Genomic DNA, 18,654 nt, shown 5'->3' with positions numbered 1-18,654 from the left:
TCCCCTCCCGCTTCAACTGCGGAGGTATAATAGAAATAATATCACTTATGTATTTAAATGATTTCATAAGATCTCATAATTAATATGTTGAGATATTCTCTCTTAATATATTGTGATACTTGTAAATATATATGGAGGATAGTAATGAGAAAGGGGGATGACATTCAGTGATTATCACTTTGGTTCGTATCCATCTCTCCATATGTGTATATAAATATGATGGTTGGAGCCATTGGTACCTCAAACAATCAACTACCAACTCAAATCGATTCATGCATTGTTAGTACCACTGATTCATCAGATGATTCTTACATCAATCAATTTACCTATTTTCTAACAAAAGTTGTTTAGTTTATATCTTTTAGTTGTGGGTTGATTTGATTTTGTTGTAAGTTACAAATTTATTTTTGGTTAGGGTTTACAATAGGAGAATGGATCTCCTATGGAGTAAAAGGGACTCCATATCATGAGTGTCTTTTTTCCTTTGATGTGTGTAAAACGGTTTGGGTTGGCTTAATAGGTGTTTGTCCATCTTTTTATCTTTTGTAAACTTAAAGTTGTTGATATTTTAAGCTATATAATTTGATACTAAAAATTGTGTTAGTTGTTGTGACTCCTATGTTCTGAAGTTATAGGAATCAGGACCAAATTAATTAAAGAAAGTAAGTTGTACTTGAAATATTATAATTCAGTTGTATAAACATATGCAAATATGTGTGCTAACTCTATTGTATCACCGATTGTAGGATTAGTTGTTCGCTCATTTGTGTTCTTAATATAAATAAATCTTATCTTTTCGAGCCCAATCATTTTTTATTCTTATATCTTGGTTATTCGGGCAATGCAAATGATACTAAAATACCCACCAAAACGAATTTGAACTAGCGATGATAGTTGTTTTGGAAATTCCCTTTTTACTATGTCATTAGTAAAGAGCCATAATAAAGTTTTTTGCATCGGTAAAATAGTCAAAAATTACTATTTTTTAGTAAACGGGTCATAAATGTTCCTGCGATTTAACCCTACCAAAATCTTCAATCAACTTTTAATTTTAAATGTTCCTACATAAACATCAGATTAGAAACTTTTTTTATGAATCATAAATGTCTTCATAGTTTTTTACACATTAAATATATGATCACATTTTTTTTCTTAGAGATGACTATAAGCCGTTTACTCTAAATGGTCCAAACTTTGCCATAATATGATGTTTTACTTGATAAATAAATGTTTTACTTGTCATGTGTTAACTAACTAGGCCCTCTCACTCCTCAATATCCTGCCCGGAACTGTCTAATTATCTATTTCCCGCCTATAATTTCCTGTTTATAATGTGACACACAACGTTCGTGAATTAAAACTGTAATTTAATTTGTTCTTATTTTAACTCAATACGTGAATTTATTTGCTATTATTTTATTTATAAAGTTATAATTATACAACTTTAGATGTTGAACTCGTGTATACACGGATACCTAACCCAGTAGTTTATTAAATTAAAAAGAGTAAAATAAATAAAACAGTTTTGATTTGTTCCTGTGGAACTGTCACCTCTATAATCTCCTACATTTTAGTGTTTAAAGTTTTAACCAGTCACACACACACACACACACTATAGCAGCAGATCATTCAACACTGTAACTTCCTCTCCTACTCTCTCTCATTGAGTTTGAAGCCATCACACAATTCGCAGGTTTCAATGTCCCCAACACCCAGATTTCACCGATACTGAACAATACCCACCATATTTAATTTACTCCTCACTCCCATTTTGTTATAATAATAATTTACCACTGAGTTTGTTGCTTTCAGTATCATCCTCCCTGTCATTTTATGTTTTTATATCAATCAATGTCTCGTTTGTTTTTTTGCGGAGCAGCATAATATTATTCATGGAGGAGTTTCTGAGGCCGTGACAAGGTTTTAATTTCTTCACCCCTTCGATTCGGTGAGTTTTTTGTTCTTTATTTCTTCACTATCCCATTCATTTCCATAAAGTTTTTGTGGGTTTCCACAAAAATTGTTCCTTTTTATTCACTGAATCAAACACTTGATGATTTTTGCATGTTTTGTGTTTGCTTGCAGTGTTTCTTGTCGATAGACAGGTTTTTCTTGAATTATATGAGTTTTGTGAAATGATTTCATGTGAAATTTCTATGCACACCAACTGTTTGTGAAAAAGTGTCAAAGAACACACATTAGTTTTGTGGATAGCATAAATATTGCTGGTGCTGTTTTCCTCTTTTTTTCACCTTTAATTTCAAAATTCCTTTATTTTTTATTTTATTTTATTTTCTTTAAGTGGAATTTGTAATTATTTATATGTTTTTGCTAGTTAAAGTAAGGAAAACATATCTGGTCTGCCATTTAATTCTGGTACTTTTTCAATCATGGTTTTCATCATGGAATCTTGTTCATCCCATTTTTGCTCATAAAGTTGTAATCATTTTTGTGTTTTTGCACTTCATGGAATCAAATGCCTTCAAGGGTATTTCTGGAATACCAATTTCATGGCTCAATTTTCAAATTACACCAAAAATCAAGCTAAAAATCATTGATTTTTTAAATCCAATATTGTAATTTAATTTTCTTTAAATTCGCTCAAATTTCAAATTACAGCATACATTGATTTCAAAATCAGTGATTTTATATCTATAAATTTAATTTTCTTTAGATTCAGCTGTACTGCAAGTCTTTTATGTTTACCTACCATCAGTGCTACAAGTAATCTTTTTGGTTTTTTTATTATTACTTATTAATGTGGATTAATTGTTTATAGTTGTACAATTTTTGTTCAATTGGTATTTGACCACGAATTAATTTAATGCACCTTGTTCTTGAATTAATCATTGTTACATTTTTGTTTTTATTAGTTAGTAGGTTATTGTGCAAAATGGATTTCTCAGAATCGACAAGAATCGTATATGACAGAATTCAAAAAACAGAACCCGAAAACGTCTCCAAGATAATCGGGTACCTTCTTTTACAAGACCATGGTGAACGCGAGATGATAAGATTAGCATTCGGGCCCGATAATTTAATCCACTCGTTAATCAACAAAGCCAAAACCGACCTCAAATTACCTTCAAATGGTCAACCCATTTCACCTCCTCGGGTCAACTCTGGCCTGCTTCACTTCACGCCATTCTCTCCATCAACCCGCCAATCACCATTAACCATTCAAATCCCTACCCGTTGTCGTGACCCTCATGGTCAACCCGTTGACTTTTTCCCCATGGTCAGCCTGGGTTCATACCCTGAAGATGATTACAACATTCACAATCATCTCCGTTTCATGTCGTTAGAAGATCAAATCGAGTCAATCAATCGAGTCAAACCGGCATCAACCAATAGGAGGTCGTCAAGTTTACCCGAATTTCCGTTTAAGATTTGTCACTATTTCGTTAAAGGGTTTTGTAGACATGGAAACAATTGTAGGTATTTGCATCCTACCCCTGAAAATTTGTCACAAATCATTAACAACACTAATGTTATTGAGGACGATAATGTCTTTTCACCCGGTTCTCTTGATAACCTAGAGATGGAACTCACTGAGTTGTTAAAATCAAGAAGAGGGTTTCCGGTTTCCATAGCTTCGTTACCAATGATATATTATGAAAAGTTTGGGAAAACCCTTCAAGCCGAGGGGTATTTGACCGAAAGTCAAAGGCACGGGAAAGCCGATTATAGTTTGACCAAACTTCTTGCTCGCCTCAAAAGCATTTGTCTCATCGATAGGTCAGTTTTTTCAACCTTCATAACTTAATGCAGATTTTCAGTTTTAATAAGCAATCCCAAACACGCTTATTAAAAGAAGGAATATTTGTAAGTTTGGTGTTTTCGATAAATTTAAGGACCAAATGCGTTACTTTTTAAACTTTTTTAAAAGAACGAATTACACGGACGGTCTCTGTGGTTTACGCAAATTAATGATTTGATACATACTTTTCAAATCCTACACCTTTAGACTAGACATTTCAAAAAAGTAACACATTTAGTCATTTGGGGAAAGTTAATGTACAAATTAAATTAATGTGCTAACTGTTAGAATCAAATAGTGTAATAATATATACAAGTAGTGTAATTATGTAATTACATCATAATGTAATTACACTATGCTGCAATTACACTACAATATAATTACACTATGTTGTATATATAATTTCACTACTTGATTCTCATGATTAGCACGTTAATTTAATTTGTATTTGATCCAGACCCAAGTCATTTTACATATATTTAATAGGGTCATTAATTTTTTGGATTAGTTTTTGAATAATGTCAAAAAAAATTATTTTCTTATTAAAAAAGATGGGGCCCTATTAAATAGTTTTTTATTTTGTTTTTTTTATTATCAAGGCTATTTTAGTCATTTTAAATCTATTTAAAAAAAATTACCTCATTTAAGGGCTGGGACTAAATGTGTTACTTTTTTGAAAATGTGTGGTCTTAAAGGTGTAAATATGTTAAAATTATGTATCGACTCTGTAATTTTGGTACACCACATGGATCATTTATGTAATTTGTTCCTTTTAAAGATATTTAAACATAAACTTTCACTTCTCTTAAGTTTTAACAGAAGTGAGAAGTTTATGTCACATTTCTTGATAATGAACCTTATTTATGTTGATATTGTGTAAATAGGCCGCATGGACAACACGCCGTTGTGTTGGCCGATGACATGGCAAAATGTATGGATCTAAAGGACGATAGAAACGAACATGGGGGAATTGTGGCTGGATCTAGACAGATATATCTGACTTTTCCAGCCGACAGTACTTTTTCCGAGCTTGATGTTTACAATTACTTCAAGTAAGTTATAATGGAAATGATAAATGTTAGATTAGTTTCAAGTTACATGTGTATATATCATAGACATGAAATGATTTTATATTTTCATTTTTTTTAATTCAATATAACAGAAAATTCGGCCCAGTCAATGACGTGAGAATTCCATGTCAGCAAAAGAGAATGTTTGGATTTGTGACCTTTTCGTTTGCTGATACAGTTAGGCTTATTTTAAACAAGGGTAACCCTCATTTTGTTAGCGGTGCGCGCGTTTTGGTTAAACCATATCGCGAAAAATGTAAGCTTGATGAGAGGTAAGAAATTTACAATTTTTATCTTTTTCAAATTATAAATTTTATTATACTATTATCAGTTGTTCTCTTACTAATATCATATGGCTCAAGATTGTGTTTTTGAGTTTACTGTTATACTCTTGCGGCATTAATGTAAATATTTCAGGAAACATGGAGACACATATCAAAATCATATGTACCATGGTTCACATCGTCTTGATACCGAACTTGGGTTTCAATCAAGTGAGATTTTTGTAGTATTCTTGGCATATTTTGTGAACGGGATTTGCTAATTAAAACTTTTTAAATATTAATTGCAGTGTCCAGAATTTGTGATAATTCAACCAATAACCAATGGCCAAGTTCTGGAACCTCACTAGAAGATTTGATGATATCAGAAGGTAAAAAAAATTACGAATACTGATAAAGTTTCTATGTTTCTAAATATTTCCTTCTATTATATATATTTATAGGCAATGCTCATGCACAACAAATGGAATTCCCGCATTTCAATTATTTTTTAAATGTTTTAAGCAACGGGGACACTAGTCAAGAGAAAATCAGGCAGATCAAGACCAAATACAGTGAGCAAGAAAGGTGTGTGTGCAATAAATATGAAGATTTCAATTTATTATGGTTTAATACTATATAAAACCAATATACTTTCTTATATTTATAAATGTGTTTTAAAGTTCCTAAACTGGTCTAAAATGCGCTAACTTGTGGGGAAAAAAATATATAATGACTTATTAATAGTGTGAAACTCAACATTTTAATATAAAATGATTGGTTGTTAGGCGATCTTAAATTTCTTAAATTATTCGGAATCCTACACACACATACACACAAAAATTAGGTTGACAAGACATTTTTTGTAAAGAATAAGGAAGTATCTTGGTATTATGTTGTATTAGCCCCCCCTTTTTTTATAAAAGTTGTATTAATGATTTTATAAATTAATATGCAGTAGCCAGGGACTGAATCTTCCGGACAGCCCATTTGCATCAGGACTAGGCGGTGAAATATCAACAACAATATAGTTTCTTGATAGATAACAAGAGCAGGTTTATAGGGTTAGAGATAACAGAATGTCAAAGGCGATTTAATATGAGAAAAGGGTTTATATAGAGAATGTTTTCGGGGCGACAAAGATGGTTGCAGAAAAGGGTACAGAAAGAAGAAAGAAATATGATATGTAACTAAGTTATGTTTTTTCTTTATATTTTGATTTTTATTTTAGAAGTATAGCAAGGCTGCAGAAAATTGGTGGCTTAAAGTAGAAAGTAATGAAGTAGATGGTTAAAAGTTAAATAGCAGAAAAGTATTTCTGTAACTTTGGGATGTTACTAAATATATATGCTAAAAATAAAGACTTCAGTTTATATAAAGTTCCTGTTTTTTTTTTTTTTTTTTGTGTTATCTTGATTTCATTTTCATTTTATGCTGTGACCTTGGTGTTTGTGGTTTTGCTTGACTAGAGTTGTATCATTTATGGTTCTAACTAATGATATTACCAAACTAATTTTGTATGACACAATCTGTATGTTTTGCACAACAGTTTGCACATAACATTCGGGCAATCATAACTTGAAGTTCCCAGCAACAGTTTGCATTTACTAAAGCAGCTTTATGTTTCTAGAAGTTGACTAATTGTAAGGACAACTCACTTGTTACTAAATATATGGATTACTTTCATCCAAATGATCTTGAAGATATGGACATTGTGCATCAGATATGCCTCATGAGACTCCTAGCCAAGGCAAACTCTATGCAATCTTCTTTGTAAAACAGTTGTTGGTTACTCAGAAACATACGAAAAATTTTCAAGAACTTAAAAGAGAATTCATTTGGGTTACAATTATAAAGAGAAAACCAAGAATTTACAGTCAGATTCTTTTACAAATCTTATAAATTTGACATATGTCTTGGAAACATACATTTGATATACCTTCAAAAAACCTTAGCCACTTAAGGCACAAAAACTTCAAAAAACTATCAGTTAGGAGGTACTTTATACGTAGGAGGTCAAATAATATTATTGCATGCGATTGCTACAATTTTTAAAATCGTTTTCATAGCATAGTGTTCATTGAAGTAGTAAACTTGTGGCAAGTGTTACTATCAATAAACCTAAACATGGTATTGATGCCTTAATGGTAATCAATGCTGCTGATAAAAGATCAAAGTTACTACTAGCGTACCCAAAGATTCTTCGGTAGCACTTGAATCGAAGCCAAAAGGGCAATTGTTAATGCATCTAGGCCAAAAGATACATCAGGAGGATCAAATAAATTTAGTAATGCTAAGAGAGCAGTAGCAACTAAGGGTAGTCATTGGTGTCGTTAAAAGGCAACTAATAGCTATGAAAGGCCTAATTGAAAAAGGCCCAACTTACTAAAGTTGTTGCTTAACAAAATTTACTAACGAACTTTCTTTTCAGCTATTTTTCAAAACCAGCAATAACAACAGTAGTTGAACATGTAGTCATGCACAAACCATGAAGGATAATTTTAATGGTTTGGATGTGTTACCTGAGACGAGAATGGCTTGGATGATCAAAACTAACTTTTGTTATATTTGTTTTAATTTGTATCGTTTGCCTATAGGCTATACATATATATAGATTATATTGCATACATATATCTATATGCAATGCGTATATGTAGGCTATAGCTATATTCCTTCACATGTGGAGCTTATGCACATAAGCAAATAATTAAACTAAAATAATAGCAGAATGTTGTGGCAACGTAGTAAGATTTATTTTGCATATAAGTCACAACATACAAAACCAAATATTAAAGTAAAATAAATGTATGGCCACTTAACACCCAAATCGTACAACATAGGGGCCCATAAACCCAATTAGCCGGTTGACTTTATTCCGAACACAGATGAAATAACTTTTGTCACCATTGATTTTGATGGTAAAAGCCCAAACATTTGGTCGGGTCAAGTCCGGTAAATTGTAAATTTGAGAATTATTTATTTAGTCAAAGGGGACAAGTTTGTATGCATGCTTTGTTATTATTATTTAATTTCTTTTCTGGAATTATAATTTGATTTGTTTTCATTCCTTCATTTTGTCAATTTAAATTTGGTCGATCTAATTATCCTTTTTTTTTCGTTGAACCCGTCGGCCTCTCGCGAGTAAGCCTAGTGAGAAGAGATTAGTATTCAGACTATTTCAGTATTTTGGGATCATGTGAGGAGTTGTTAATGATTTAAATTAGTTTAATTAGGAGGCAATCAGGCCTAAAATGAACAAGTTTTATTGATGCCAAGCGGTAAAATTTATTTTATAATTTAAGATATATATTTGCAGTGTTATAATTTAATATATATTTTATAATTTTATGAACCTCTATGCAAAAGTGTGTGCGCCGACCTTGACGTGATAAAGGAGTTAAGTGATTACCAATCACGTTATCCGAACGGTTTTAATCATGTTGACTCATGAGAGATTATAATAACACATGCTAAATGGGCCTTGGTCCCATGGTCACATTGATGGGTGAAGAGTCGGATTGTAATTCCAAGAAAAGAAGAAGGTCGTTAGAATCCGGGAGTTTCTTCTTGACTTTGAGTATGCCGGAACTCAATGAAAACTCCACACCAACAAGGCCACGTCGAAAAGATAAAGTGCCCACTTTGTCAAGCTCAATGTCAACCAAAAAGGAAATGGCCGAGACACTTGGCGAGTACACGACATGAAAACAATCGGAGTGTAAGGAGTATGTCGAAGTGAAAGAGGCAAGAAGAGGCGACCATCGAGTTCTTAGCACAAAAAAAGAGGCGATGGACCCGGTTATGTATGACTGGGAGTTGAAAGCGTTTACTCGCGTCCATGACCATTTGATCAGTGAAATGTTGAAAGTGACTCTAGATCGAAAACACCAAATAGAGGGAAATATGGTTGGACATGCAATTTTTAAACTCTTCGTACGTGTGTGTTTTTTCTAAGTAATTATATTGTAGTGCAATATTTATTTTTAAGGTTTAATGGAATGGTTTCTATTATATATATATATATATATATATATATATATATGCTTTATTTAAAAAAGAAGAAAAATTAGTGTAGCTGAGAGAAGTGTTGCCTCTTGTTTAAATGTATTTAGGGTAGTTGAGAGGAGTATAAATATAACATTATCAGATTGATAGGGATTGAGGCACCTTAGATGATCACTCCTCCCTTACTAATAATCAAAGTAAAGAGAACTGAAAGTATTTTGTTTACCAACTTGGAATTCCGGTGGTTGTTGGCATAGCTCTTTTGTTAATCACGTGTTGTTTCGATTGATCTTGGATTTTGAAAATCTTTTCAATGTTCTCTTGAACAATTTCAAGACCAGTTAATTGCTTGTTGGCACCTTCTGCCCAACCAAGTAGTAAGCGACACTTGCGATTATGCAGTGCTTCAAACATCGCTACTTGAATGCCATTGTTATAGCATTTGTTGTATGAAAATTCGGACATGTAACCATAATCGTAATAATAAAACTAGACCGTCTTAAATTTGTAAACATATAATGATTGCATTAGTGTAATTTGTTATGAGAAATAACTATGTTTATTTAGATTTATATTAGGATGAAATAATAAATATTTGATAGATAAGATAAAAGACATAATAATACTATTTTGTATAGAAAAGACATTAAATTATTTTAAAATAAATCAACTTTTACTTATATTTATCTGCACACCTAGAATGTCGTGTTCTTATTATCACACGATGATAATAACTACAAAGCGTGTGGGTCATGGTTTTATGGATTTTTATATCTAGTGCTTGAATATTGAGATTTGCCATTTTAAATAATATAAATTATAAAAGTTAACTAGATCAAGAAGTTAATAAAAATATTATTTATTTCTTTTTAGATAAGCATGTCGCATGTGGGTTCTGTTATGGTTTTTTACAACTGTTTTCTTTTATTTTTTTGTGTTTGATTAATGGTTAATGTATATGAAATCATAAAAACCAGACTAAACATATATATTAATATTTAATTAACAGCAACAAGCAAACAATCAAATGGTTGAAGTTCATGGGCTTGACACATGTTATCCCCGTTATTTTATTTTCACTTCAATTTAAATTTTCAATTGGGAGGCGTCGCACCCCTTGAAAAACGATAATCAATTTGATTTAAGCAATAATCAAATAGAAAGAAATCACACTTGAAAGAGTATTTGTTTATGATTGGTCTATAAGGCAATAACATGTAGAACCAGACCATACTCACAAGGACACGAGAGACTGAGTAATCAAACATGTATTTAAAACTAAATTAAGAGGTTGAAATTACTATAATTAATATTATTTTATGTTATAATATGTTGAAGCTTGTTTAATTTTGAATTTTGTCATTTCAACTTTTTGAGTGAGATTGTTTGATATTTAATATCAAACATAACATAATTACAAAATTGATCAGATGAATTTAATTATGCCCTAAAGACTCACAAGTGGCTGTTTCATAGGAAGGTACTAACGACATTTTTTTTTCCAAAACAAATGATCTTTTAATCTCAAAACTAGGTTAGTGGTAATCATTTCACAACACTGCTTGAAAAACATGTTGATGCATGTAACAATCGTCTAGTTGGTGACACATATGCCATGACATGTCACTTTTGTTGTCGTTCGACTACACAGAATATCTCATAACATCTTGATTGTCTTACCGTTGCACATGACATAATACAATACATGATTGGCTTATTAAAATCTTTATTGCCTGAAACCATGATTTAATACATAAAAAAATAAATATAAATAGAAAAAAACCTTCATGCTTGTAATTAGAAATTTCAATGTCTTAGATGAAAATTACATAAACGTACTTAATAACATTTTACACACCTTGCCATATTTTATTACCTAGTGACTTGCATTTTACATGACCATCATTTTTTTATTTTTTAAGTTATGCACTTGCTGACTTGCAATTTAATTAATCGAAAAAAATGTGCTATTAATATATTTAGTAGTCAAATTATCTTGATCTATTCCATTTGGTACGGCTAACAAATTATCTTGATCCATTTCATTTGATAATTAGACCACTTTTATATATTTAAACTTTTCTCTTTTTTTCTTTTAAAAAAACTCATTTCATTTTATTACTTTTAAATGTATAATAGAGTAAAGTTAGGAGTTAAGACCGAGGAGATTTAAAGCTTAGAGCCTTAGAATAAAGTAAAATGGTAGATATGTTCTCAAACGTTCAAAGTGGAGAGAAAAGCTACATAAGGCATATGGTGAAGGCGACTCAAAAGTAAGTGTGTTGCTATCAAACTTTACAAGGTTAGACTTAGATTGAGGATCTAGTAAATGAATTACGGATCTAGTAAATGGTTTATTAGCATTCTGAGATTTTATATTGTACCTTGCTTATGGCGTGTCAATAAGCAACATATGAGAAACAATCGATTAATCTTTGACGAATATACACACACCTAGTCTAGTAGTATTATGGTGTGTAAAATTGTGTCCCTTTCCATGAGGTCGAGGATTTGAGTCCCATAGTGAACATCAATGTATATTCAAGAGTGGGTTTAGAGGACTTTTATGTGTTAGCGTTCTAAAAACAGGACCACTTGGTGATTTAACATGAAGAGCATGAATGTTGCTCATGTTGGGCCTTAATTAGTGGTCACAAGTTGTATTCATTAGGTAATTAGAATGTTTGATGGATAATAATCTGTAAAGACAAACAGTTAAGGTCTTTTGACATTTATTATCTGGTAGTTACTGTTTGAATTATTCTTTTACTGGATGACATGAAGTGTGGATGTAATTGTGTATGGGTCGCTTCCAGAGTCCCATTATGTTTTGTTCATCTTCTTTTAATATTTTACCTTTCTTTTGAAAGGCTATTGTATTGTTAGTACTCGACCTAATGACGGTACCTGGGTATTAAGTGGAATCTTAATTTCAGCACAACCGCCACGTATTCATTGTTTTCCTATTTGACGTGGACGTCCATTATCATGTCGCTCAACAATCTGTCCTCTGTATCTCATAGGTAAAATCTTTTGAGATTTTGAAGGTTATAGTATCTAGTGTGTGATAAAAGATCATTTCAAAACAACTTCATACTTGAAATTCCATGAGATAATTGGCTTTGTAATCCGACTAAACGTGTGATCATTATTAAAAAGAGTGACATATAATTCGTATATTTTATCCGACAAAAAAGATAATCGATAGAGCAAATATAGTGAAAATCTTCAAAATAACTATGGTCCCATAACTATTTATCAAAATAACAAATAGGTAGTCTTCAAACTTAAAGACTTCACGGAAATTAAAGACCATAAAACTTAGCTTGCGAATGAAACATCTGGACTTTATGGGCTTTATTTTGATAGCCAGACAACGGACCCGCAGTTATATATATATATATAGACAAAGTATAAAATGAAAACCCATCCACTTGAGAGTTGTGAAAACCCTATGTAACATCGGTTTTTTTTGTACATGTAATATATGTTGTTACATTTAATACAAAATATCGAAAACATAAAAAAAATGTTTTGTTATTTTTTTACATTTTTACCAATTTTTATATATGTTTTCAAGAGAGAGGAAATGTTAATTAACTTACATTTTTTATTAACTTTAATTGTGAACAACAAGATTTAATCTTTAATTAAAAACATGTGGTTGAGAATGAGTTTCTAGAGTTTTCACAACTCAAGTGGGTTTTTATTCTAACCTAATTTTATACACACACAAATAGCAACTTTTGTTTTTTTTTTCTTTTCTTTTTATCTTTAATATTTTGATTTTTAGCACAAAACTTTTACATCATTTACAATTTAACCTCAGCAGATTTTACTTTCAACTTTGTTTCCTTATACTTTTTATTTTTTACGAATTTTTAATTTTACATTTTGATCTAAATTTTGAGAGTTAACATGTCGTACTGTGTGTGTGTGGTTCAACATTTCTAAGCAGATTTTTCTCATTTAACGGCCTTGTCGCATCGCGTTGGTTCTAGATCGACTTAGTTATTGCTTTCTGTCTTTTATATTTAACCTGCATTTTTAGGCTACTTTTCGTTCGGTTTTAAATTGTCAATTTTTTATTTTCTTTTTATACGAGTTTCTTTTTTTTGTGTGTGTTGGTGGTCGCTGACGTGAAGTGACATGGGCGCTACTTGTTACGGTTTTACGTCCCCCGCGTTGTAACGCGGAGGGGCTATCCACTATGGTGACCATTTATCATAACCGGTTGCAAGGTGATACAAAAGGACAAGAAAACATTTTAATTAAAAAATAAGAAATTCTTTTTTGTCCACAACCGGTTGCAACCTAGGTTGTTCCAGCAACCTAAGTTTGCAACCAAACTTTTACATAACTTGGTTTTTCATGAAAAGTACAACTTGTAACCTTTTTTAAAAAAAATGCAGGCATGGTTTTATTAATAAAAAAATATTGAACATTTTGATATAAATTTTATTAAAAACTAAAGCATTTTTATTTAATAAAATATTAGTTTAGGTTGGGTTGTGATAGAGAATAAAATATTGAACTGGGTTGGGTTGTATAGATGAAAAAGAGAGAATAAAATTTTGATTGTTGACACTTGTAATTTTCACTTTGTTGTCAGGGCAATTCTGCTAGCATAATCATAGTAGATTTTGCACTCAATTTACGTTTGATTTATACTCGTGTTTTCTTCTGCATTTCTTTATTTTGCTTATAATAATCATTGTGAGAGAAATCGAGTTGATGTAAAGTATAAATCAATAATTATTATGTGAGTGGGATTGCTTTTGCAACTAAAGGTAAAAGTTAGGCTTGTTATTGGTCAACTAGAAATATGAATTATTATGAGTCTGCATATCATACTTGGGAATTTGGATAATCAAAACTCAGTTTGTTAAATTTTAATAACGTATACTATAACTTATTCTCCCGTTGACATATAATAATTAACGATATCAACGTGATCAATAACACTCCTAACTTTTGCTTTTGTTGTTAAGAGCAATCCCAATCAAATGAATCTAGTTTGTCTAAGAATAATAATAATAATAATAATTGTAATAGACAAACATTTAAGGTGAATATTAAAACTAGAATTCTGTCGGTTTACAAAGTACCAAGTTGATAGTTTAACTAATGATTAAAGATTGTACACAACAAAAGATGGAATTATTGATCCTATGCTTTGGAATTTGTCTGGTTGTACCTTAGCCAATATTCAAATAATGACGCGTGCGTCTTGCCATCTTATAATATCTTGATTAATCTTTTTATCTTTACGCATTTGTTTTCTAGTTATTCCTAGTGTTCCTATTGTACATGTTTGAAATGGTGCCACAAATTATAAAAAGTTTTAATCTTGCCGACGCAGTCGGCTCTTGTAAACGTCTCATGCTCAAGTACTCAACATGGGAAGTTAGTCTAGCCAAGCGACACAATCGGCTCTTGTTAAAGAAATTTGTTTATAGTGTTGAATCGAAATGATGTCTTTGGCTACTTGTAGAAACCATCTATGAAACCGGGCCGCATTCCCTTTATGAATATATGATGCATGTTCTATGAGAGTTGCAAAAATCAATCATTTAAGCAATAGCTCCATTTTCAGTAATTCACTTAAATTTTCCAATTTATAGCTCTATTTCTTAATTGAAAATTGTTCCCTTATCATTTCTTGTAATTGGTAGTTACTAATATGCTTATTTTTTATTAGTCTATTGTACCTTGTTCTTGATTCCCTTGGCCAAACTTTATGTTACTTGGTTGGTTGGTTTACCACATTTTACATGTTAAAAGGGGGTCTCACTACACACGGTCTCTCAATTCTTTGGATGGGTGCAGGGTTTACTAACTTTTTCATAATCTGCCAAGCGTCTTTATCACGATCAAACCTCAAGTTCATTGTTACTTTATCCTCCTATCTTCTAGTAATTTCGTTGTCCCCAAATTCACCTCCAAAATAATAATGATTTGTTACACATACACATTTCGGGTGCTACGTTTGAAACCTGGAAATCATATAAATTTCAAGTTTTGTTGGTTTTATTTGGATATACTGTTCCTTCTATTTTTTACACTGTTTTAATCAACAGTTTTAATAAACACCAAAATATGCATGGTGTTAAGAGGGGATGTCCATTCCTGTGTGGTCTAGTGGTAGAAACATGGGTATCTTAATAGAAACTCAAGTTCAGTCCTCACGTACAACACTTTAGGGTGGCTAGGCTCAATGAAGGAAGACTAAGATCCTTGTGATCTCCGGATAGATCTTGAGGGCGTCTGGTTTTACTGCCAGTGAGCATTCGGGCGGGAGGGTTTTCCCCATAACTGGAGATACTTTGGAGGTGCTTATGGGCTCCATACGGCTGGGTAGGGCCAGCTGGCGGGGGCCTTTTGCCGTTGGGTTATCTCGTACGAAGTATCTAGGCATTTTACGTTTGTTGGGCGTCAAAAAAATTAAGAGGAGATAAAAAGATAGATTAAAAAATGTTGAAAATGTTAAAATAATATGTAAAGTGTATTAAATAATATTCCAATAAAGTAAAACTTATTTTTTTTTCTTTCTTTTCTTCTTCCCTTTTTTTTTCCTGATTTTATTTTTCTGAACCGGCATAATTCATAAAGTAAAACTTATCTGATGATAGTCGATACAATATAAAAGGCTACCGTTACAGAAAATAGTCGACTATTGGGCCAAAGCCCACTTTTCTGAAGATGAACACTACATGGGCTCGATACTAATCATTGTTTAGTAAACTGACAAGTACTATTTTATAGGGCGTCCAAACCATTCGACGCTCGAACTCGCTCGTCGCTCGTTCGGAATTTGCTCGAAAAATGCTCGCTCATTTTTTCGCTCGATTGTAAACGAGCCGCTCTGCTCGGTTCGGTTTGTAAACGAGCCAAGCAAAGGTCTACTCGGTTCAGTTCGGCTCGAATATTTTTAATTTATTTTATATATAATTATATATGAGCAAATATAGAAATATATAGACAACACGCATAAAATATAAGTATGCAATTTTTTAAACCCTTTTAAATTTTTCATATTCCGTTAATTTTATAGTTTTATTAGTTCGATTCAAGTTTTCAGAATATTAAAAGTTTGTTTACACGTTCATTATATCTCACTTCAAACTTCATTCTTCTAAAAATTTATAACCTATTATACGTTTGTCTAAAAACTACTAATTTGTTTACAAAATATATTATTTACAACCTTCAAACTTGTTTCTTATTGAAAATTTTAAGGTGAAAAAGAAATAAAAAATGCTCGAAATCGCTCGATGTTCGATCGAAAAATGCTCGGTTTGATTTTGGCTCGTTTCGTTTTTCGTTCGATTCGAATTTCAGTCGTTCGGTTCGGTTCGATTGTAAACGAGTCAAGCAACAAGCAAGCCTTCGCTCGGTTCGGCTCGGCTCGTGAACAGCCCTACTATTTAATGAGCCAGATGTTTCATTAATTCAAGACAAAATAAACATTTTATGAATTAAATTATAAGGTTGGCTTGGTGGGGTTGTTTGGAAAAAAAAATCATGAAATTGTGTATTTTGTTAAAATTAACACCATCTCAGTATATAGATTAACTAGCTTTTGAGCTTGTGTATTATACGTGATTTGTTAAATAAAAAATAATAATAAAGTCCATTATTAGAAATAAAGACACAAAATTAAAAGTAAAAAAGAAATTAAACGTATAGTACAAACAATAAGAAGTCTAGATCTCAAATTTACATTCGTATGGATAACCTAGTGTAACATCCCGAAATTTCCAAAATGATATTAATTATATTACTTAATAATAGAGGGAAAGTTGACTCGGGTTCGGGAAATAAATAATAGAGTAGGAGTTGGTATGAGTCGGGCTAGTGTTGGATTAATGGAGACGGGTTAAATGAGAATGGGCCTTAGGTCCATGGGATTTCAGGGATATAAATATCCCCTAAACCCAAAAATATCTTCATTTCCTTACTTTCTACACACACACTCAAAAAACACACACACCATCTACACCGCCGCCGGGCCGAGGAGAGGAACGGGCAGATCCGAGAGAGAGAGAGAGTGATTAGTTGTGTTAACAAGTTAAACGAGATCCAAACAAGCTCAAAAATGTATGATTCTTGATCTTTGAAGTTTAAAGATCCAAGCTTTTTAGTGTATAAACGACCGAAAATGGTCGGGAAGCGTAGTGGGTGATATTGAACCATAGCAAGGGTGTTAAAATCGCTCAAAATGCTGGACAGAAACCGAACAGCGGCTGATCTAGGCAACTTTGCCTGCAACTGGGCAACTTCGCCTTCAAAGCGATGAACTTCGCCTGCAAGCTAAGTTCGCCTGATGAACTTCGCCTGCAAGCTAAGTTCGCCTGATGGCAACTTCGCTGTAAAGCTAAGTTCGCCTGATGACAACTTCTCCTGAAGCCAAGTTCGCCTGATGGCAACTTCGCTGTAAAGCTAAGTTCGCCTAGCTGGTAACTTCGCCTAAAGCTAAGTTCGCCTGATGACAACTTCGCCTAACTGGTAACTTCGCCTGAGGCCAAGTTCGCCTGATGGCAACTTCGCTGTAAAGCTAAGTTCGCCTAAGGTTAACTTCGCCTAGAGCTAAGTTCGCCCGAGGGTTAACTTCGCCTAAAGTCAAGTTCGTTTAGAAAATAAATTAAAAATCTAATGAAAAATGTGTTAAGACAGTTAATAGAAATAAAATTTTTCCAAGCTGACCTGGCAGCTCGACCCCAGCCAGGGGCTCTGCCCCTTGGACCCTGCTAGGGGCTGCCGCCCCTAGACCCCGCTGCCAGGGGCGCTGCCCCCGGACCCCTGTTCGTTGTGGGTAGTAGTTAAGACTGGAAAGATGATATGAGTAGTGATAGTTAATTGATACGTATACTTGTTATACAGTCAGCCGTGCACAACTGAAGAAAGGGATTACGATCAACGGTGAACGTAACCGTGTTCAGGTGAGTTTCTAGCCCCATTCCTTGTTATGTTTTCGGGGCTGTGTGCATATTCGATGTGTTGTTAATACATTTATCCTAAGTGATAAGTGTATGTCATATGTGATATGTGTGATAGATATGAATGATTGTTTGTCGGTACGCGAACGATCTTCGGATATTGCGCGTACTGTCAGGTTAAAAATAAAGGTACGAATATTATATATCGAAGATGTATGAATATTTCAAATGAATACTTGTCGGGGCGTGAACGATCTTCGGATATTGCACGTAACGACAAGGGGTATGGTTGTTAAATGAATGAGGTAAAGAATGCCTAGAGTGTTCTTCTGTTATAATGTAAGTATGTGTATATAGGTACACGAATGGCATGTGAGTTCTATGTTCGACATAGTAAGTTAGGATGGCAAATCCCTCTAGCTTCTGTCGGACATAGACTCGGCCGGTGATGGCGTGGTTAAGGACTGCGAATCTTATACGTGAAGTAGATGATATATGTAACGTAGATAAGGACTGCGAACCTTATACGTAATGTAGATAGGCGTCAGCATAGGAAAGGACTGTGAACCTTATACGTGCTGATTTTGTAGCATAGAGGAGGACTGCGAACCTCGTACGTG

General features: G+C 32.8%; 1 protein-coding gene across 1 annotated transcript; it reads left to right on the top strand.

Moving 5' to 3' along the window:
* Window positions 1–1,883: 1,883 nt before the first annotated feature.
* Window positions 1,884–6,431, top strand: LOC143601074 (zinc finger CCCH domain-containing protein 18-like). Its single transcript, XM_077078580.1, has 8 exons — window positions 1,884–1,948; window positions 2,881–3,738; window positions 4,645–4,812; window positions 4,923–5,102; window positions 5,248–5,324; window positions 5,402–5,482; window positions 5,555–5,678; window positions 6,049–6,431. The coding sequence occupies exons 2-8, from the start codon at window positions 2,894–2,896 to the stop codon at window positions 6,119–6,121; spliced, it is 1,548 nt and encodes a 515-aa protein (XP_076934695.1). The 5' UTR covers window positions 1,884–1,948; window positions 2,881–2,893; the 3' UTR covers window positions 6,122–6,431.
* Window positions 6,432–18,654: the final 12,223 nt, after the last annotated feature.

This window comes from Bidens hawaiensis, unplaced genomic scaffold (assembly GCF_021521415.1).
Source record: "Bidens hawaiensis isolate Kalapana, Puna unplaced genomic scaffold, B.hawaiensis_p1.1 tig00001960_1, whole genome shotgun sequence".
Lineage (NCBI taxonomy): Eukaryota > Viridiplantae > Streptophyta > Magnoliopsida > Asterales > Asteraceae > Bidens > Bidens hawaiensis.
This window is presented reverse-complemented; position numbering and strand designations above follow the sequence as displayed.